Raw genomic sequence first — 22,183 nt, forward strand, 5'->3', positions numbered from 1 at the left:
GGAGAATCTTGGCCATAGTTATACTTGAAAACTTCTGGGTAGAAAAAAAAGACCTGCACAATAAAAGTTACCCTGAAGGAATTGAGGTGATTCCAGGATGTCTGCCACAGATGAATTAGGCAGGAATTTCACCAGCATTTCCTGACTATTAAGTATTCTTTTTCTAATTTAGCTGTTAGTTACCCTGCACCTGCTTTAGTCTGTTTGAACATCCTGAGGACAAGCAGAGGCCACGTAATCTTGGATATTGCTGGTGGGGATTTCCAGCACCCCTGGCTGGCAGGCAGGGTGACACACAGGCTCTGGTGGCAGCCAGGGGCACAGGGCAACCAGCTCTGGGTGAGAGCAGCTGTGCCTGGCAGTGCTGGCACAGAGCCCTGCACCCTGTGTTTGCTGGTGAGGTGTTTGTGGTGCTGCTACATGGGTGCTGCCAGCTCCACAGGGAAATATTTAGTAGCAGAGAAAGAGACAAGACTTGTTAAGTACAGGGTTTTTTTCCCCTCTTATCCCTTCTCCCAGCCTGCACTGAGTGGGGAAGGTGTTCAAATGGGATCGAGCCAGCTCAGCACATGTGGCTGTGTATGCATGTCAGTGCCTGCCAGCTCAGTGCACTGCTGTGATGCTGGCAAAGTATTTCTGACCATTGTGGTCCCTTCCAAGCTTAAAATATATCTGTTCTAACTCCTGGTGTCTGTCAGTCTAGTTCACTGGTATTTAAATGATGAGCCTGTACTATTTAAAGCACATAAGTACACATGCATTTAAATACCTGCTATCTCATCTGTTGTTTAATAGGATTCTTAGTGATATCATTTTTATATAGCAGGATTTCACACCAAGTAAGCATGAACATGACAGTGTACTTCCTGGATGCTAATTCAGGATAAATCTTAAACTAGCCCACAGTGCAACCACACTTCCTCATGTGGCAGTCCCAAAGTTTTGTCTAGTAGCAATATCATTTATTGCCTTGACTCCTGATTCAACTCTGTGACTGAGACTGGAGCACCTGCATTTTTCCTTACATATCTTTCCTTAAGTTAGCACCTGCATCACACAGAGAACCCAGCATATCTCTAAGAGAACAGTGTAAACTCAACCTTTCAATGTCGTTTTCTCTACCTCCAAGGCAGAGTAGCTCTGCCCAGAGCTCAGGATTTTTCACTTGCATCCTTGTGGTACCCAGCATCCAGCCTTAGCACTCACTGACACGCTGTGTTGCAGTCTGCAGTATTGACATTATGTTCATTTGAACTTAACCATGCTCTTTCCAAGAAATCCAATAGATAAATCTTCCCAACATATCTAGGATAATATTTAGAGCTTGCTGCTCAAGCAGTGGAGGGATAGTGAAATAGGTAGGGTGTTGTATCAGGCAAATGCTGGCAAATGCTGGCAAAACCTTTCTGGAGCTGAGCCCTGGCTGGAGCACACCATGAAGATATCCTCCATGTCAGGGGAGTTTTGGCTTTGCCCGGATCAGGCTGCAGGGTATGAACAGCATGAGGCGCATGTATCACATTAAATAAGCACAGAGAAATCCATTGACATTGAAATTGTACCAAAGACATGGCTCAAGTTCAGAAAGCTCAGTGGTGGCACTGTGGGTGACACTGGCACAGGGTGCAAAGGTGAGCCTGGGGCCCCAGCTTCCCGTGCTGCCATCGTGCTGCCATCATGTTTGTCTTGCCTTTATCTCCCCTGTCAGCCTCTCACCAGTAAAACCTTTGTGTTGGGCTTTATGATGGCCAAGGGGGAACAGCAGCTCCTGAATGCCTGCCCTGCCCCAGGGCCCAGACTCAGCAAACCACTCCCAGGGCTGTGCCCAGCTCAGCCTGCACCTTTCACAAATTAGCATTGATGCAGCTGTGGGGGGGGGACAGTCCCCAGCACAAATCCATCCCTCTGTAGGAGAGCTCAGCCTGTCACTGCTTGGGTGTGGTCAACACAGAAATTCAGAAGCACAGAGGAGAAAAACAGTCACAAGTGTCAATATCCAAGTCTGATTGTTTATTGGAAACATGCCAATAGTCCTCTCTAAAGGTCAGTGTGGCATGTGAGGTGCATTGGCCCCCTTAGATACTTTCAGACATAAACACACATTTTTCTATATCAAAAGATGCTTACACGTCTTTTCATAACTACTAACTGTGCTCCAAATTTAAGCTTTAAGAAAACATAGGTTTTTTCCCTCTGCAAACCAACAAAACATGGAACATTTGATGTGTGTTCATACCTTGCTGCCTCGTACATGACTTTCCCAAGGCTCCCATGTCTGGGGCACAGGTGTAGATATAGAGCTGCCTCGAGCAATGTTTCAACATTGTCAGAAAAGCAGCTATGATGGAAATGGCAATCATTCCTCTGCAATAATGTGGTAAATAGGGATGCTATTTTTAACCAAAAAAAAAAAAAAAAAAAGGCTGTTGCATTCAGTCAGTTGTACAAGTATCATATCAAGTAGTTTGTTCCTCAGGGGCATTAGCTGTTGGCAATCACTAAACTCTTAGACTGTGCCTGTTGTTACTAACATCTTGCCATTCACTTGTCCACTCCATGCTGGAAATTTTTATTGACTGAGAATGATCAGGACCTCAGTGTATAAGGGCTGGGGGACAACTGACTCAGGGTGAAAATCACTGCAAAGGGCTGTATTTGGCAATGCTGGTAAGTAACACCTAACCCACTACAGACTTTGTTTTGATTCCTATATCCAGCTATATCAGTCTGTGGCTAGAGGTCTGATTTTAGATCAGCTAATTTATCATTATTATCATTATTAGCTTGTTATTAGAGTTTTCCTGTCCACATCTGGCATGGTAAACTCTGAGTGACCAGGATGCCCAGCCCTCTGGCTATTTGTGTGCTCCTGAAGGCATTTCCCAGCACAAGAGCTGCCTATGCTCTGCCTTCTTGCTGTTCTCACTTCCAACTTAAACACTGCTGCACCTTCAGAGAGAGAACAGAATGTTTTCAAACCTAGACAGCCATGCAACGCCAAGCAAAAGAGAGCAGGAGTTCGGACCAGCCCTATGTCTCACCAGCTTTTCAAATTCGCCTTGGAACTTCACCTAAGAGTTCCCAGTTCTCTCTGCTTGTGGTCGGCTCCCAGATCTCTCTCGCTCCTCGCCTTTTCCCGGGAATGTGCAGGTTGGCAGAATGTCCACGCGGTGGCAGTTCAGTCCCCAGCAGCACGGGGACACGCGGGGAGGCTCAGCTCGGCCCAGCCCAGTCCAGCCCAGCTCAGCCCAGCTCAGCCCAGCGTGTGGCTGCCGGGCAAATCGCAAACACAGGAGTGTCTTGGGATCGCGTCCTTCACTCGAGGGTATAGAAACACGTTAGAATGCAAACAAAGGGTTATATTAAAGTTTGTTGGAACACAAACAAAAGCTTTTATTGAAGGTCATCTTTAAAGCACGAAAAATAAGATAATTTCTTATTCTTTCCAGGCTGAATACTTAGGGGGAGTTATCAGGATAATTATATTTGCCTGAGATTGTGAGAGCATACCTGATTTACTCAGGGATTAGAACTGTATCACATATCCTCTCTTTCCCGTAAAAATGTATAAAATACAAAATATTTTATCACCTCCCAGTTAGCTGCTCACAAACAAGGTACAAGCGGGTCTTTTTCACAGGAATTATTCTGAGACTGATTCCAAATGAAACAACAACTTACACATAGTTATGATCTATTCTTGAAGTATGCTGAAAAAACATTGATGACACTCCGAAAATCAATGTTTCATGAGGAAGTTCACTGAATGTCTTTAAAACCATGGTTTCATCAGCTAGCTTTAAACATCAGCTTTAGTGTTTAAACTTTGTCTGGGTGAAATCTTTCCTAGTGATGGATACTCATAGTGTGTTATCATTATATGCACTGTCTGACCAGTGGGAAGGAATGGTAGCTTTTTTCTGAAAACAGGCAGTTTTAAAACCACAGCCTTAACAGGGAAAAAAACCCCAGTCTTGAAGACTTCCAGGGATGTGGCATCCACAACTCCTCTGGACAACCTGTTCCAGTGCCTCACTACTCTCATAGTAAAGAATTTATTCCTAATATCTAATCTAGATCTACCTTCTTTAAGTTCAAGGACATTCCCCCTTGTCATGCACTTGTGACAAGCTCTTTTGCAGCCCCAGCAATAAGGTCTCTCCAGAACCTTCTTATTCTATGGGCTGAACAGCTCTGACTGTCTCAGCCTGTCTTCATCGGAAAAGTGCTCCAGTCCTGTGAGCATCTTCTTGTCTTCCACACTCCCGCACATCTACATCTATACCCACACCCCACACACACACCCACAGACACACAGACAGACATACATACAGACAGACATACACACAGACACACACAGACACCGTGTGCCTGTGTTTTACAGCACCGCGCAGGCCGCCGCCGCAGCCGCCGCCGCCGGGCTCTTTAACTGGGGCCGTCCCCGCCCGCCCCGGGGCCTGGCTCGGCCCGCCCGCCCTTTGCTCCTCGGGCGGCGGGAGACGCTGTCAGTCGGCGGGGATGGAGGTGCTGGGGGCGGCGGTGGGGCTCCTGCTGGCGCTGGCCCTCCTGGCTTTCGTGCTGTACTGCTGCTACGTGCAGTACATCCACGCCAAGTACGACTACATCCCCGGCGCGCCGCGGGAGAGGTAAGGGCCGGCCGGGCAGGCGCGGCGGCGGCGGGCAGGCTCGGGGGCTCCGCTGCCAGGCCCGAGCCGTGAGGCGGCCTCAGAGCAGGAATCGGCCCTCCGGCCGCTGTCCGTGCGAGGGCCGGGCAAGGGCGAGGAGTCACGCAGGTTGGGCACAGCGCTGGTGGGCGCCCGCTCCCCGGGCATCGCTGCGATCCCGCAGCCTGATCAGCAGCACGGCCTGCCCGGCCGCGGCTGCGCGTCCTGACTTACATGGCCCGAGCGGCTATAGCGGCACTGAGGGGCGCTTCAGAGCCGCCCGCAGGAGCTGCGCCATTGCTCCTGACCCTGCAGCGGGCCCTGACAGCGGCGTCAGCCGCGCAGGAGGGACCGCACCGCCCCCGGCCCTCACTGCGCCTGGAGGCACGCTGACACTAACTCCAGCAGGCGCCTTCCGTGCCCTCCTTCATAAGCCGGGTGTTTAGCTTCTGCCAAAAATAAATAAAGATGTCTTAAGTGATAAGGGGTGATGAGAACGCTGCCAGCAAGGCAGTGGCAGAGCTGTCACAAGGAGTCATAGCTCGTGCAGGAGTGTGTGAGCTCCCCACTTAACCTCACCTGTGGGTGCACATGCCCTCCCTAAGAGGCCACAGGAAGGGACACCAGCACTCATACACAGCCTTACAGGGACACCAGCACTCTCCTGCCCGCCTCCAGGCTTCAGCCTGCTTGTGTAATCAGGGTCAGACACCAAGAGTAGAGAGAGGATGATCTTGTCATACCTGAACCTGCTCGTCCTTGGGTTCATTTTGAGCTGTGAAGTAACACCGTGGTGTGACGGCACACCAGAGGACCTTGTTTGGACCCTGTTTCCTGTGTTGCAGATAGAGCAGTTTCCAGAGCTAACAAAGGAAGCTGTGTTGTGTTTCAGGCTTTCACATCTTTTTGGGATACTATTACAAAGGAAGAGTCAAACAAGTGGAGGATGAAAAGTTTCTGTAGATGTTGAGTAACTTTGTAGAGTTCTTGTTATTTTAAGTGCCTCCCAGTTCCAACAGTAATAAAATAAGAGCCTGTTTTTCCCCATAGCTTATTTATACTGAAAAGGATGATAACATGGCTCTCTGTCTCTCAAATGGAAAACAGATCTTGAGTGCAGCTTGCTTCATTTAGAGAGGAGCTTGGCCAAATCTTCCCTCAGATTTATGCAAAGCCAGTGGGAATTCACTATTCACAGTTAAAAGAAGGAATTCATCTCTAAGTTTTTAATGCAGCTATATTTGAAGAGTTAACAGTTTTTATTAGTTTCTTCAATTTCAATATTAACCAGTAATTATCCTCCTCAGTATTTGAAATTATGCAGTTTGGGACAGAAGGAGATGGTTTCTAATTTCTCTTGACAGAAATCCACTGACAGAAAGGAAGTTACACTTAGCAGGGATAAGCATGTATTAAGGAGCATTTAATGCAAATCTCTCTTTCATGTACAGCAATGTAACAGCTGCAGTCAAGATTCACTCAGGCAAAGAGCAAAGCAGTTCATGGGGGATCCCATCCAGACCCAAATATCTCCTACAATACAGCATAAGAAAAAGCACATCTCTGTGCTGCTCTCCCTGGCTGCATGTGAGCCCCAGCCTGTCTGTGGTGCCCAGTTCACCAGCTTGGTGAGGGCTGGGCATTGGCACAGCTCAGAGTTAGTTTCATCTTCCCTTTCAAGAAAAACATGAGCAACACTCACTGAGCAACCAGGCTTGCAATCCATACAAATCCCTATGCTGGCATCCTCATGACACTCTTAACCTTCATATTCTGCAGCTTTTTATTTGGACACCTGCCAATCATATGGAGAATGGTGAGGAAACAGGAGTTCACACCAGATGTCTTGCTGCAGTGGTAAGTTGAGGCACATCAATAACATTGAATGGGGTAGTCCTGTAGCACATATGGAGAAATCAAGGCACAAAGACCCTTACAGAATTACATCAGTGAGAAGGTTGGGAAAGGAGCCAGAGAGAGAGCATGAACCTTTCAGATAAGATTAGATATTAGAAAAAACTTTTTCACTGGAAGAATGGTTAGCCACTGTAATAAGGATAGTGGTGGAGTAACTTCATGAAAATGTTCAAGAGGCTTCTGGATGTGGCACTTGAGGATATGGTTTAGGGGTGATTATGGTGGTGATGGGTTGATGGTTGGATCTTGAAGGACTCTTCCAACTTTGATTATTCTGTCCTGTGATTCTCTCTTAATGGCTTTATTGGCAGGGGACTGCAGTAGTTCCCACTGCAATGTGCTCTGGTCCTTCAAGGTTATTAGGTCTGAGCTGTTACGTGTTGGTAGTTTGTACCATAATTCTCTTTTTTTAAATGTTTTCATCTTACAGGGCAGAGAAATATGGACCTGTTGTACGAATTAATGCCTTTCACAGAATCTCAGTATTGGTTGTGTGTCCTGAAGGAGTGAAGGTACTGAAATAAAGCCAAATCAATGGTGGGGATAGGCCCATCCCTCCTCAACAGGAGAGCTGGTGCCTGATGATCAGAGCAGCACAGAGCAGTCAATCTGTGCTTGGCTCTGGCTGGGTTAGGAGAATGAAGTGCTTTGCTCTCCAGGCTGCCCTGATTTTTTTTTTTCCTTGATCAGTTAATTTATTTTGTAACTTTTATTTAAACAGCACATAACATATAGCAAACATTTTCTATTTGTGAAAAGCAGGCTGTCTGCAAGACCTTAGTATCTCAAATGAATGGGGCACAAGAAACCAAACTTCTTTCTCTAAATCTTTGCAATTACAACAGAGTGAAATTTCAGGTCATTGGGCAAAAAAGTGCTAGAGGGATGCAAAGCAATCTAGCAGCACAGGAACTGGGGAATCAGGGCACACCAAATAATTCATCTAGTCTTCAGACTATAGCTGCAGAAGAGGAGAGTAGATATGTATGAGTGAAATTTTGTATTTTGTTTGGAAACAGATTGTACACAGTACTCACTGACCTCAGGTTTGATTTTAGGAGTTCTTGATGTCACCACAGTACCCAAAGGATCCAACGGTGTATGGTAGTCTCTTCAGCCTGTTTGGTGAGAGGTAGGCAAAACCCATCTGTAGCCACTGTGATCTGGAAATAAGTGCAAGATTAATAATATCCAAGGAATGTCATTTTGACTCAGACCATTTACCTTAATGTGGGGATTAATTTCTGATTCCAGACACACGTAAGCAGCATGTAACTATTAAACTATATGTCAAGTCAAATGTCTTCCCAGTCAGGGAGGATGATATGTTGGACTTTGTTTTACCTTGATCATGTATCCTTTTTCCCCCTGGGGATGTCCAGTTAGTCTCAGAGCAGTCTGCTCAAGACCGTCATCAAAGTTCTCAGATTTTAGAGCACTGATTTTAGAGCACTCCATAAGGTGTGGAAATTTGCAACTTCTAAATTCAATTCCAAAAAAAAGGGAATATTTCTTTGTTAGCCTGAAGCTTTTAAAAATAAAATAATTCAGTTATAATATTTATTATTTACATAACAGTTGTAATGAACCAGCATCTTATTGGACTCAGCAGTCCACACCTACCTGGAGAAAAAATCTGTGGTTCGGTTGTCATCCACAGTGATGCAATGGTTGCATACTCAAAGGTGCTCCCTACACATGGAAAAATAAAAGAAAGTAGATGTGAAAGACTTACATTTGTGACTACATGGGGTTCAGCAGGCTCCCTTGCACAAACCTGTTCATTTCCTTGTTTTCCTGTGTGCTAGGTTTCTAGGGAATAGCTTGGTAACTGTTTGTAACCATGAGCACTGGCACAAGCAGCGGAGGATAATGGATCCAGCCTTCAGCCGAAGGTAAGGCAAATACTGCTGGGACCTTCCAGCTGGTACTTCTACTGGATTGTCATGCCCCTCCCTGTCATTATTTGATATTTGGATGAAAAAGACCCCAACATTCAGTGACAAAATCATATTTAACATAGAATCCAGCACTCCATTCCCATGCTAAGTATAATTTGACCAGACTTCCCACAGAGCAGTGACACCCCTATGAACACAGCAAAGGCAGAAAGGCCCCAGGGTTGTGTATCCTGGAGTATGGTTATGGCTGCCTTATCCTGATGGAAAAGAGAAGGCAGAGGGTTGGTCTGGTTTGATGCATTGTGTATAGGGATAAAGTCCATCTGCAAAGGGCACAGGCCCTTTGCCATGACACATGTTAATTACATGGCAGGGCAGAGCAGGACTGATGTAAGAAGAATGTAGCTCATTCCATAAGCTTGCTTTTTAATGTATTAAGGCAAATTAATTATAAATTTTAAAAAGCTTTACCACTTTCTATGGAAAATAACAAAGGTTATTTTGACTGAGCAAAGATCAGAGCCCCCATTACTCATCTTTATTGATTGTTCAGCTACCTGATTGGTCTGATGGAAACTTTTAATGAAAAAGCAGAGGAGCTGATGAAGAAGCTGGAGAAAAAGGCAGATGGAAAAACAGAGTTTAGCATGCTGTCGATGATGAGCCGGGTGACTATGGATGTCATTGGAAAGGTACCAGCTGTCCCTTTCTTGTTTCCTCTCAACTGGCAGGAAGGGATGGAAGTGACGCCTACCAGCAGCAGGATGGGATCAGGAGCTGGAGGCAGGCAGAAAGACCTTTACCCAGCAGTGCCAGAAGACCTGCAGGACTAATAGTGCCACTTCCATTCAGGCTGAGCCATGGGAAAGGGCAGGTAGGGAAGGGTTTGCATAGTCTAGGTGTGGCCTGCAGGATGGAGACCCTTTGCAAAAGTCCTTTCAGCCTCATGCCTCCTACCCCTCCAAGCCAAAAGGGACACACCAGGGCTCTTCCATGCTTGGAAGGTTGTATTATTGCCATTGCATGTCAGCAGGAAGGCTGCCTTATGCTGCCTTTTCCCTTTCAATGCAAGCCAATTTGGGATGAATGGAGAATAGTGGTAAATTATTAATCCACTCAAATAAGGAGGAAACATAATGTTGATATTGGCTGCCCCTCACAGCTTCCTGCAAGGTAGGATCCAGCCTGATATTTAACTGAGATATTTTTAGGGGTAAAGGCAGTGCTGTGAGGTCATCCTGCTCTTTCACCCCCACCTCAGCAAGTTGCCTTTTTCTCTCCTGCTTTTCAGGCAGCCTTTGGCCTGGAATTGAATGCCCTGAGTGATGATCAGACACCTTTACCCAACGCTGTGACTAAGATCATGGAGGGACTGAACAAGGCACGCGACCCCTTCATAAGGGTCTGTACTCCCCTCACTTCAGTCCCCTCTCCTCTCGTTCAGCTGCTCCTCCTTGAGTTCATGGAGCTGTGCAAGGTCCATATATGTCAGGAAAACAGCCCTCTGTAGAGCTTTCCCTCCAATGGGCATCAAGATAAAATTCATTATCGCTTTAAAAAACTCAGAAATTAATTTTGTTCCCCCCCTGCATGTGTCTCCTTCTGATATGGTTTTATGCTCTTGTACCCATTACAAATTCAGATTTTTGCCATTTGTCCATGAAGGATGGCAGCCTTCACTCAGGGTGGAAGAGCACTCTTGCTGTGAAAAAATTATATTTTCAACCCAAATTCATCTACCAAATTCATCTGCTAGGACATGATGGATGTCATATGAAATATTTAAGTAAGGAATTATTCCAGTGTCTCATGAAAGCTGCAATTCAGGCTTTTAGAGCTCCTGTTTTCCTTTTTGAGACCAGGGGTGAGATTCTGCATTGCATGCTGCAGTTTGAGAGGTGATGAATTTTGCTCACAGTGCCCAAAACATCAGCTCTGACTCTGACAAGACATGACATCAGCATGCACAGATTGAAATATTTCCTATTTCAGCCCAAACTCTTTATCCCCCAGGCATTCAGTTTGTTGCAAGGAGAGAAAATGTTTCTGAGACAAGTGTCATTTAGTGCAAAACAAGGTGCTCACATGTAAAATAACACTGACATGAATTTTTTACCAGCAAAAGGAATCAAATGACAAAAGAAATTCTGTATTCAGTTCATGCCAGGAAAGCAGAAGATGCTAAAGGAGACCAGGGAGAGTGTGAGGCTGTTGAGACGTGTGGGGAAGCAGTGCATTGACCAGAGGAGAGAAGCCATCCAGAATGGGAAAGAAGCCTCAATGGATATTCTTACACAGATACTGAAAGGAGATGGTAAGATGCTGTCACTGTTTGAGTGAATTTCTCTGTGGTATGTTTTGCTGTGAAATTCAGGGAGGATTGTTTAGGAGATCTAAACTTGGATCTTCCTTTAAAGTTGTTTTCACACTGAAGAGAGTGAGAATTGCTTTGAAAATTCCCTGTGTCTTTGTTTTGGATCAAGTACTGGTCATGAGTCACCACTGAAATGCCCACTCAGCATCCTCTCTTGATGCCACGTCAGCCAATATGTGCCCAACAGGGCAGAGCATTCTGGCTGGTCCAGCTGGGGCACAGGGGCATTTTCTGATTTCATTTGTTTTTCTATCTTAACAGCTCTGGAGGAGACTAGAGATGACGAAAACATTCTGGATAACTTTATTACTTTCTTTGTTGCAGGTTGGTAGCTATTTTAATGCTTGGGTATGTCATGTGGGAAGCTGTGCTCATTCTTGAGCTGACTACAAGATTAAGATTAACATCCTTCTTAATCATAATTAACATCATCATTCCATGTGATGGTGCTGCAACCAGGAGTCTCTTGTTGGCAGACCAAGTATTACACTGGCATAGAACCAGCTGGGTGAGGGCTGAAGAGAATTCTTAATTTAACAGGCAAATGATATATTGTCTTATTTCAGTGATACCAACACAGCAAATAATGCCAGGTTGCTGCTTTCCAACCACTGGCTTCCCACCCTGTGTTCCAGCCTCTGCCTTTCCACTGCCCACTGGGGTGCAAGGCTATTCCTTATGGGTTCTGGCCCTTCCACCCAGATCCCACTAAACTACCCAGATCTCACTAAACCTCACCAAAAACATCTTTTACATATTCATTGTGTCTTTGCATCACCTCATCCACATGATTAAATGCCATTCATGCCCAAGTAGAAGAAGGCACTGTCAAGCCAATCAGAAAATGTATGGGCTGAGTAATTATATGAGATAGTTGGGGTTTTTTTGCAGATTTTGCAGATCAAGATGAGTTAGGTTCATAAGAAGGTGTGGTCAAAATGTTGTTCTTTAGCAAGAAAGATGTTATTGCAGCAGACATCTTTGCAGGAGTCTGTTTTCTGTAATGCTTAAAAATAGTACATATGTCTATCCATGAAAAAAAAGGGAAAAGTGTCCACATCAGAGAGTCACAAAGTGGGTAAGGTTGGAAGGGGTCTTCTGGTCCAAACTCCCTGCTCAAGCAGGGTCATCCTAACATGTAAAGCAGACCTTTCAAAGAAAGATGATAAGAAGCTCTGTTTTCCCTCAAAATCAGTAAATCCTTCCTTTTTGGCAGAACTGTGTCCCATTATATGACAAGGCAAATCTTGGACCTCACTGGCCCTCCTCTTAGAGAGCTCATGACCAGTAGGTGCTGCATGCAACCAGTGCAGCTTTGCTTAGGCATGATGGGTCATATCTTTGCCAGCTATGTCCTTTTCTTGTCATTGTTGAAAGCTCTTTATGTAGACTTTACATGCCTTTTATTATTTCCTTTATTTTCTAGCATATTTAAAATAAAACATTTGGGGTTTGATGTTTAAAACTTCCTATTCACAATCACCTTGTAGACCACCTTTGTATCATGTCAGTATTTCATACTAACTTTTAAACTGGTTTTTGTTATCATTAGGTCATGAAACCAGTGCCAATCAGATGACATTTACAGTAATGGCACTGGGCCAGCATCCTGAAATACTGGAAAGGTATGTGTGCTCCAATTTTCAGATCCAGCTAGATGTTAATTGCAAGGTGAACTTAATTGTAAAGGTTATTAAAAAGATAGGATCGTTAAATTCTAGCCTCCCTTCCAAAATAAACAGTTTCCTAGTACCATAATATCCAAAATGGTACAATGGATTATTTCAATTTCACCTAGGTGATTTTTTTCAAAGCCTTTATACATGCCAGGTCCCAAATGCCCCCTGATTCAGCTGCCTTGTATGCACATTGCCTCATCCTGATATGAGGTACAAGTTCAGGAAGCCTGGATGGGAATTGGTTGGCATTTTGCCTGAGGATGGGTGTTCAAGTCCAACTCAGTGTCTGGAATATAAAATAATGTGGTTTATCAACTTGCCTAGCAAGAAACAGGCATCTGCATCTCACAGGTTTTAACTGACCTGCAGGGCTCAGGCTGAAGTGGATGAGGTTCTTGGTGCCAAGAGAGACGTTGACTATGAGGACCTTGGCAAGCTCACCTACTTATCCCAGGTACTGTAGGAGTGAGGTAAGGTACCAGGCAGAGCTGTTTGGTAGCACCTCTGACATGTCCCCACACTTCTAAAATTTTAAAAACTATGCTAATATTTTATCCTGATAGTGTTTGTCCCCAGAGAGTCAGCCAGCAGGTAGCCTGACACATTTGCAGCAGCCCAGACTTATTGGGAAGATGCTCCTCAAATTTACAGATTCCTTCACTGCTTTCCTTAATTATTACCAGTCTGGAAGCTAGACTAGAGTTGCATAATCCCTATCTGTTTAAGGTGAAACAATAACTTGTAGTAATTTTAAGAAAGGTGTGCAAATTTGAGCCCAACCTGTGTGTGAACCCCACACACTTTCCTTATTCACTGCTCCATTTTTGTTTGATTATTGTTAAAGCATTTCCAGCTATGATCTCACCATATGCAATAAAGTGGGATTTGAGGATAGCCAAAAATAATGGCTGGGTTTTCTAATGTCAATTTTTCATTATTCAATCTTGAAACGCTCTTCAGTCACTTGGGGGTAGTGGGGGAAAGAGTTTGGTCCTAAAAGAGGTCTTGTGTATAGAAGGGCTGGTTGGTAATGAACTGCAAAGCCAGGGTTGGCTATTAGCCAGTGTTTGTGTTGCATTTCCTTTCTTCACAACATGGGGGACACCAGTAGCCCTCAGGAGAGGCTGAATCACAGTCCTGGCAGCTGTTCTGCATAAATTGCCCTGTGATTTTAGTAGTCCACCATGATCCTTTTTGTTTTAAACTGCCCCGCTGAGGTGAGCAACAGTGTTTTACCATGTGGCATATCCCATCCCACAGATTACCATGCATGGATAGCAGATAGATTTCATAGGTCTATTTCTCATCAGGAAAAGGCAATTCTGTGTGATTACAGAAATCAGCAGGCTTCCTTAGGCTTCTCCAAATGCCACCACAATTATACCACTCCAATTAGGATGAGGTATCTAAGCCTTTGAGTTTTAAAACAGATCACATGAGAGCTCCTCAAAGCAGACAGTTTATTTAACAGCACAATCTTGGTTCTGTACAATCAAAATCAGTCACCCTTGGTCAGAGCCAGTCCATCACTGGAGTATCAGAGACTGTGGGGCTCCTCTCCTGTTGTTCAGGCAATCCTGAATCCTTTTGTCCAGGTTTCTTTTCCATTAGTCCACTCGTGCATGCACACTGTTAATTGCATTTTCAGTGTGATGCTCATGTGCACTGTTAATTAGGTTTCACTTTGATGAAATAAGCCATTCTTACAGCTCACTGACACCAAAAGAAGTGGTCTTGTTCCATTTTTTTCTCAACATTCCCTATTCATTTTCCTTTGCCAGGTTGTTTTTTGTCCTTTTGGGGCTCTGACCTGGCTCAGCCCCTCAAGCAGCAGAAGCAAAGGCAGAAACAGACAAAGGCGGGAGCTGAGAGTGAGAAGGAGGTGGGAACCATCACCCACCCTCATGGCAGCCAGTGTCCAGAGCAGCTCATCAGGGGCAGGAGACTTCACTCTTAGATATTCCCTCTCAGTTTGCTTCCTAATACTTTTTTGCTTAGTTGTTCATCTGACTTGAGGTGTTAGATCTGTTCCAGGATCTCTTCTGAGTTTTGTGTTTTTTTCTCTCTGTTTTACCAGCTGTAAGAAAGAACCTGGCCTGAAGGAGCTGACTTAGCCATATATTTTGCCCACAGGAGTCCAAGGCAGATAGACCAAAGTCAAAATCTCCCATTTAGCAGAAGTGAAAGGCCACAGGGAGGTAATTAATTTTACTTCTGCTTCCTGCAGTGTATAACTAACTGACCTCTTGTGCTTTTTGCTGCCCCAGGTTCTGAAGGAGTCGCTGCGGCTGTACCCGCCCGTCTCAGGGACACTCCGCAGGCTGGAGAAGGAGCACGTCATCAATGGCATCAAAATTCCTGCCAACACCACGGTCTTTGTGAGTCCCATCCACCTGCAGCAGCTTGGAGCTGCCCCACTTAATGTGGATGAGAAGGCCAAAATCTTCCCTGGGCATATTTATACTTGCTTCTCTAAAATTGTGACCAAAACTGGGGTATGGATTAAGACTCTCATTTGGGACTGGAGAGTGGAAAGCATTTATGGTGTTATACCTCTGACAGCAAAGAGGCATTTCCAGTGTGTTGCTCCTGACTAATAAAAATAACTCTTTCTTGGCAGCTCAACACTTATGTGATGGGAAGGATGGAAAAGTTTTTCAAGAATCCACTTACTTTTGATCCAGAGCGATTCAGCAAAGATGCACCTAAGTGAGCTTCTTTTTATTCCCATGTTATTAAATATGTATTAACAAACCATTACAGGAAGAGATTTTAAGGGAAAGAAAAGTAGAATAAAACTATTTTTCCATTCCAGTACGACTAACACAAAATCATCCAAATGTAAATAGAGAGCAATAATGCACAGTTCAAGAATTCTTTAGACCACATGTAGCCTTTAAAAAAAAAGACCAATGTTATTGTTATTAAATGTTTATATTGAGGTCAAAGCTTTGGGCCCAAACCAGGTTGAATATTTGCCTTAGTATATTGCAAGCATTTAATGCATGACAGCCCTGGTCCCAGGGTGCTTGAAATGTCTCCATATTAGACAGGGGAGAAGGGCCTGAGGGAGAGAAGATGCTGTTCAGCCACGTGGGCAGGCAGCCTAAGTCTAGTCAGTGGTCAGGAGTGCAATAGAAGGAACCAGTAAGTGACTAAACAGATGCACAGATCAGCACCAACTACTTCATGAGTCAGGAGTTTTCCTTCAACCTAGAGTTAGTCTGGTCTCCTAAACCAAACACCCCCTCACTCACATGGTTCAGAGCTGCCCAAAAGAGCAATAACGGGGCAGATTGTGATGTCCTCATGACAGGCTGAAGATCATCTAGAGTGTGCTTGACATTCAGCTTTGAAATAAGGCTTGCATCAAAACAGCTCTGGCAGCTGAGCCATGCAGTTAACAGAGATGACAAGGAAATGTGCTGCTGAGCTGTATTGCTGCTCTGAAGCAAAAAAGAGTTAATTTGGAGACTGCTTTAACAAGTCCAATAGGTGAGGGGATATTTAGACCATTTCCTTGCTGCTGTGATGAAATATTTGCTTGTTTCTTTACAACCAAGTTGTCAGAGTGACAATTTTGACCATTTTTCTTTGCAGGCCATATTACTGCTATTTCCCATTCTCTCTGGGACCCCGATCCTGCATCGGGCAGGTGTTTGCGCAGGTGAGTAGAGGTCTGGAACAACACTTGGTTAGCAAGCACAGGGCCAGCTCAGGGTGTGCTGACCATGGTGGGGGTGGGCACCAGAGGCCACACTGATGTGCACTGCCCCTCTTCTCCTCAGAGGGAGGATCTCCCCCCATGCCCATGACAGGCATGTCTCTCAAATGCTGCCCCAGGAGCAAACATCCAAGGTGTCTGCAGGGAGGAGCAGCAGGCTGCACTCCTTCCAAACTGCCCTGGGCCAGCCTGCTTGAATCCAAACCCCTTAATGGGAATCACAGTCAACATTCCTTTGCCAGCCAAGGTCAAGCACACAGGGGATGTGCAGGGGGTCTTGGGGATCATCTCATGGCTGCCACTGCCAGAATCAAGGCAGGTAAAACATCAGCTGAAGGAGGACACAAGCCAGAACTGGCACAGAGAAGGTGAGGAAGGGGCTACATGGACAGAAGGAACAATTTAATGTGTGTGAGCATGGCAGAGAGCGTTTCAGGACAGCCAGAGGCCAGTGCTTTGGGTCTGGGCTGTGAGCTCATCTAAGCACCAGTGCTCAGAGTGCTTTAGTTTTGCAGTCTGACTGCCAAAATGGGTTTAACACAGAAACAGAAAGACTGATCTTAGTGCCTGTCAGTTGTCTTCAAATCCAGGAAGTCCCAGGTTTCCTGCCCAAACTCAACCTGCTGCATTAAGAGAATAACATTTAACTTTCAAATCTCTGTATTGACAAAGCAGTATAAGATAGTAGACTGACTTTAAGCTGTATTTGCTGTCACTGACTTCTATTTTCTTCTTAACAGATGGAAGTAAAAGTGGTGATGGCAAAGCTGCTGCAGAGGTTTGAAATACAGCTGGTGCCAGGACAGAATTTTCGACTCATCGAGGCTGGAACCTTAAAGCCACTAGATGGAGTAATATGTAAATTAAAGCCAAGGAGCTCTGCAAGACGCTGCCAGGCATGAGTGCTCAGGGAGGGAGCGTGGCATGTTGCTGGTAGTGGTTCTTCTGATTTTGAAAATCTTGGCACTAATCAAAGGTTGGATTTTGTAGACCCATTTAGAGGACTACTAGACTGAATTATTTCTAAACTTCCTTATAATTTACTGAAGAAAACCTAGCTCATGGTTTCCACTAAGCTTGTATCCAACACAACATGGTCTAAGTAAGCCCTTGTTTGTGGAGTTTCTTACTCACACAATGATATCAGAAAAGAGTAGAGCATAGACATGGGCTGAATTGAGGAAGAGATGTTTGGAGATAGTCTCTTGGTCAAAGCAATTTTTCTATCCCTGCTCTAAATTGATAGGAACAATCTGAAAAAAAACTCAAAAAATCAGAGTCTGAGGCCACTACTTTTTCCTTGTGCTACTGCCTGATTTTTATTCAGTCTCTTCTGCTTTTCTTTTGATATTATGAAAAGCATAGATTCCCAGTCCACACTGTGGAAAGGGAGTATCCTGCTTCCTCCTACCCCTCCACACAGCTGGTGCTCATTCTTCTGAGACACTCTTCTTTGTGAGGAAGGTCTTGCTGTGTTTATTTTAACCTGGATTTTCCCCATATTTTTTGCCACAAAGCTACAGTAACAGTTAAACCAGATGGTCTAGCAGGTACAGGAGGGCTGCAAATAAGTGCCTGAACTAAATGCTGCTTAAAATGGTGTTGCCACTGAAGAAATGTGTCTGCAATTTGAGCCAGAGACAGGAAGGTCCTGCACCCCCTTGTGCTGCAGATGTGCCTGAAGATGTATCTGTGAACACTGCATGTAGGCTTGCAGCCAGGCCCTGCTAGGGAGAAAAAACGCTATCATTTGAAAATGCTGCCTTCCAGAAATGTGCATACCTAATAGGAGTTGGACCTCCTCTATCATGACATACAGAGAATTAAAGGCATTTGATGCTTCCACTTTTGTTTCTTACCTTTCTGAATTAAAAGAGCAAGAACACAGTCTGCACACTGTCAGGTTCCTGTGGTGGTTTCCATACCAGGAGGGCAACATCTCAGAGCTTTTTCTGACCTTGCTGCTGTTGTGCACCATCTCATTCAGTGCAGCAGTGGGATACAGGTCCAGAAGGTTGATGCTACAATCAATACCTCACAGTGTGGTAACTTGACTTTCACCTGGGGTACCAGTACCTGTATTGCAAGGGAAGGTTTAATCCATCTATCAATATACCAGCTCTTCAAGACCTTGTGCTGGAAATCTGATTATATCCTCCCAGACATTAATGAAAGCTCATTGGGAAGGCTGAGGACTCTTCAGCTGGACATGTGTTCCCAGGAGCTGATGCAGGATGTCCCATGCCAGGCAGGCTGGATGTGCTGGTGGCATAACAAATGTCTGAATCCTGGGAATGTGTCAAAGGCAGGGCAGTATCTTGGGGCTGTGGGGAGTGGGGGGGAAGCTGTGACAGGAGTGGCATATGCTATGGACAGCACACAGACAGCTCAACAGACCCTGGCAAATTGTGCTGTGGAAATGTGAGATGCCACCACACCAGGGCTCTGCTCAGTGCTACCAATGAACTAGCTGAGATCCATTAGTTACACACACCTAAGTGCCTTCTGCCACCTCTACAGTGAGGTCAGGCACCTCCAAGGAGGGCTCGGGGGGGTGTAGGCATGTTAAAATTCTGCAGTGAGTTCTGTGAGCCCTCACATGCCCAAGACTGGAGCTTCCTGACTGCTTTGTGCTTACCCTCCTCAGAGGATACTCTCCCTGCTCTCTCTGCAAGCCCAAATGCCATCCAGCTCTTACAGGACCACGGGCCCAGGCCTTGCTCTTTTTCCTGCATCCAGGAGTGTCTCCTGTCAGGCTGATTGCCTCCCAGCAGATGGCAAGCACTCCTTGCTGATGCACCCAAGAGCAGCAGCACTCCTCAGCCTTCACAGCTCCTCTCTTAGGTCAGGCTCTCCTCATACTGGAGAAGGTGGTGGCCTGTGGGCCATGCAAATGCCCTGCAGTGTTCTCATGGTTTCATCCAGAACCTCTAGTCAGGAGGTCATCCTTTGTCTGACCAAAAAAAAAAAAACCAACCCCCCCCCCAAAAAAAAACCCCATACAAACGAAATAAAAACCAAACAAACCCAAACAAACAATCAAAAAAAACCCCAAACCAAGCAAGTTCAGCTGCTTCCTAGTGCCCTATATGCCAACTGGGTGCTGGCATCAGCTTTGCTATACTCTGTTGAGAAAGCTCAGACCAGAAGTGCCTAGGGAGACAGCTGTGCCTGCCATGGGCTGCAAGAACACCTGGGAGCTGCAGCTGTCTTGGACGCCACAAAAAATGACAGGTTTTCTTCCTGCTGGGGAAGAGAAACATAATTTCAGTTCTAGGCAATCATTATTGCACCAAGCTCTTGGCTGGGGTTCCTGGCTGGTAAGGCAAAAAAGCAGAGCAAGGTCTGTCTCCCTAGTTCACTTGCGTGTAGGAAGGTATCATACCTGCATCTGACTTTCTCTTACCTTTTTCCTGGCTCTTGGGCAATACAAAGAGAAATCTGGAAATGGCTGCTGGGGTGGTTTTTTCGTGGGTGCCACCCAGGCATGGCCACACACAGGCCAGTCAGCGTTGCATGCCTGGAGGCTGGATGCAAGAGGCTTTCTCAGTTGACAGGGAGTGCAAAGCCAGACTGTTCAGGCTGCCCCTGCACTCTGCAGGGAAGTGCCTGCCCTCCAGCAGCTCCCCTGGCTTTCACCCTGCCTCAGATGTGCACACTTGCAGCTGGACAGGAACTGTCTGGAGGCAGCCAGAGCTCAGCTGGCAGGAGTCAGGGGAACTACTGCCCTCAAAGGCAAGGGCACCAGTGATGACATGCATTCCCAAGAGTCTTTATTAGAGCTGTCTGAGTCTTCCTCCTGTTCTGAAGTGGCTGCTGCAGGTTTCTTTGATCCCTCTCCCAGACCTATAAACTCCTGGCCTCCCCTTCTGGACTGATGCCCAGGACTTTCATGTGTGTGCTCAGAGTGAAAACTTTCCCCCCAGGATTTCTCCCCAGGTTTTTTATGCTAACCCAAGAGCTTGATCCTATCCCTTGTAGATCAGTGTCAGTGACAAGAAACAGGGAAATGCTCGTGCCTAGATCTCTTGGGATAGGAGGGAACTAGCTAGGGAAATTGTACCCAGAGGCGTCTGTCTGTCAGAAGGCAAACACTTTCAGTGTTGGCATGGGAAAATGGGATGCTTCTCACCTCAGTTAGTCTGGAGCACAGGACACTCCCAAAATTTCATCTACACTTCATGTACAGACTCATCACATTTTGAGAAAGGAGCCCAGCTAGCATTAGTGCCAGGACAATTTTTCATGAGAGGAATCTCATTCCAGCCCTTACAGGAAGCCAGAAAAAGCTAAGAAGCGTGGGATTCAATCACACATTGAAATTATAGCACAGTGTGATATTTTCTGAACAGTAGACAGCCTTCTGCTCCATCTATAGCCTATAAAGGAATGAATGTAGATAAGAAAGTGTAAGGTACTGGTGGGCCTAGGGGAGCACACAGGTTAACCATGTGTGGATTTGCACTTGGAGGGGTTGTATGATGAGAGCTGCAACAGGAGGCCTTCCCTGGATTTAAGCAGCCTCTGCTGCTGGGACCATACAATGACAAAATAGATATCTGTGGCATGTATCCATCTGCTCCACACAGAGCTCACATGCTATCAAAGGCAATAAATTCAGGCAGAACCCTCCAAGGAACTAAAAGACACTCAAATGACCACATACTCCCCTGCTACATCCCTGCTGCAGCACTTTGCTATGTTTCCCATTTCAGGTGTCAGTTCTGTCAAGCAAGGCCACCTCTTGTGCCATAGTCTGCAAAAAGCCTTGCACAGCAGAGCCATGGTCTTGGCAGGAATCCCTAAGTGCTACTGTAGAGCAAGTAAATAATCATGTGTTGTTATTTTTTATGTATCTGTGAGTCTTCTCTAATAGGTTTTGTTGAGGACAGGCAGAAATTAGATAATAGTACACACAGCTGGCATCTATTCCCTTGGAAACACAGGTAAAAATGTATTTAATGCCTCCCCAGTGGCAATGAATATTCATTACTACGACACAGATGTATACTTGATTTGAAAATAAGAACAGTAATTAAAGAGCTATTAAAGTTAAAAAGCAACAAAGGAAATTCAGCTACTCAAAGAGCTGTTCTGGGATCAGCTTCTGACCTGTCTGTGCATGGGTAAGCACAGGAGGCCTGGGATTTTCCACTTGATTATTTTACATGTAGGCAGACCGTTTGTTTGGCTGTTCCTCCTCAAACTCTGCCATCTGGAAATGACCTGAGTTCAGAGTTCATTTCTCCTGCTCTCTTACTGAACAGCTGTGCTCTGCTGAGGTACTTTGTCTCATTGGCTGCTCCAGTGGTACTGTACCAACAAGAAGTGAAAGGGAAACTTTCTGCAGGCTTTTGGGAAGGAAGCTATTTTAAAGTGATCATTTATATACATTATTTTTATTAAAATAGCGTTGAGAATCACCAGTTGTAACTGACTTGCTGTAATCTCTGAAAATCTCCATCCCACTGGCCATGACATTGAAGTTGAATTTCTTAGGGGTGTTTCACAAAGGTTCCTTTGCAGGGGTGACTTGTGGCCGTGACCCCAGTGCACACAGAGAGTTATGAGTGAGGCACAGAGAGGTGTGCATGGAGGTGGGAGATGGAGCAGATGTGCCCGAGGCCAGTGCAGCACTGCAGAACTGAGGTCCCACTGCTTGATCCCAGCCGGGGCACACCCTGTGCAGTCTCACCCACTGTGTGCCAGCGTGTGACTTGCCAGAAGCTGCAGGCTCTCAGCAGGGCCGTGCCACAGGAACAGGGCAGCAGCATCCTCCAAGCCCAGCTGTGCCATGCATCACCTGCTCCCTCTCTGGGGAGGGTCTAGTTATGCCACTGAAAACATTGGGGCAGAAAATGAAGCAGACCAGGTGCAGAGGCAGACTATTATTTTAATTTCTAACTCGGTAGCATAAACATAAA

General features: G+C 45.5%; 1 protein-coding gene across 1 annotated transcript; it reads left to right on the forward strand.

Annotated features, from left to right (window-relative positions):
• The first annotated feature begins 4,489 nt into the window (after positions 1-4,489).
• On the forward strand, positions 4,490-17,493 carry LOC131558944 (cholesterol 24-hydroxylase). The gene is made up of 15 exons (XM_058807076.1): positions 4,490-4,646; positions 6,444-6,521; positions 7,012-7,093; positions 7,640-7,713; positions 8,390-8,476; positions 9,036-9,174; positions 9,774-9,884; positions 10,640-10,796; positions 11,118-11,180; positions 12,409-12,481; positions 12,905-12,989; positions 14,803-14,913; positions 15,156-15,244; positions 16,136-16,202; positions 17,000-17,493. The coding sequence occupies exons 1-15, from the start codon at positions 4,519-4,521 to the stop codon at positions 17,159-17,161; spliced, it is 1,506 nt and encodes a 501-aa protein (XP_058663059.1). The 5' UTR covers positions 4,490-4,518; the 3' UTR covers positions 17,162-17,493.
• The last annotated feature ends 4,690 nt before the right edge of the window (positions 17,494-22,183 follow it).

The sequence above is a fragment of the Ammospiza caudacuta genome, chromosome 6, assembly GCF_027887145.1.
Source record: "Ammospiza caudacuta isolate bAmmCau1 chromosome 6, bAmmCau1.pri, whole genome shotgun sequence".
Taxonomy (NCBI): Eukaryota; Metazoa; Chordata; class Aves; order Passeriformes; family Passerellidae; genus Ammospiza; species Ammospiza caudacuta.

Bases quoted from the DNA above. Each gene is read 5' to 3' on its own strand.
- LOC131558944 (XM_058807076.1), top strand. From the start codon at position 4,519: ATGGAGGTGCTGGGGGCGGCGGTGGGGCTCCTGCTGGCGCTGGCCCTC. The intron at 9,885-10,639 runs GTCTGTACTCCC...TTCTGTATTCAG, and splicing joins CACGCGACCCCTTCATAAGG to TTCATGCCAGGAAAGCAGAA. The intron at 14,914-15,155 runs GTGAGTCCCATC...CTTTCTTGGCAG, and splicing joins CTGCCAACACCACGGTCTTT to CTCAACACTTATGTGATGGG.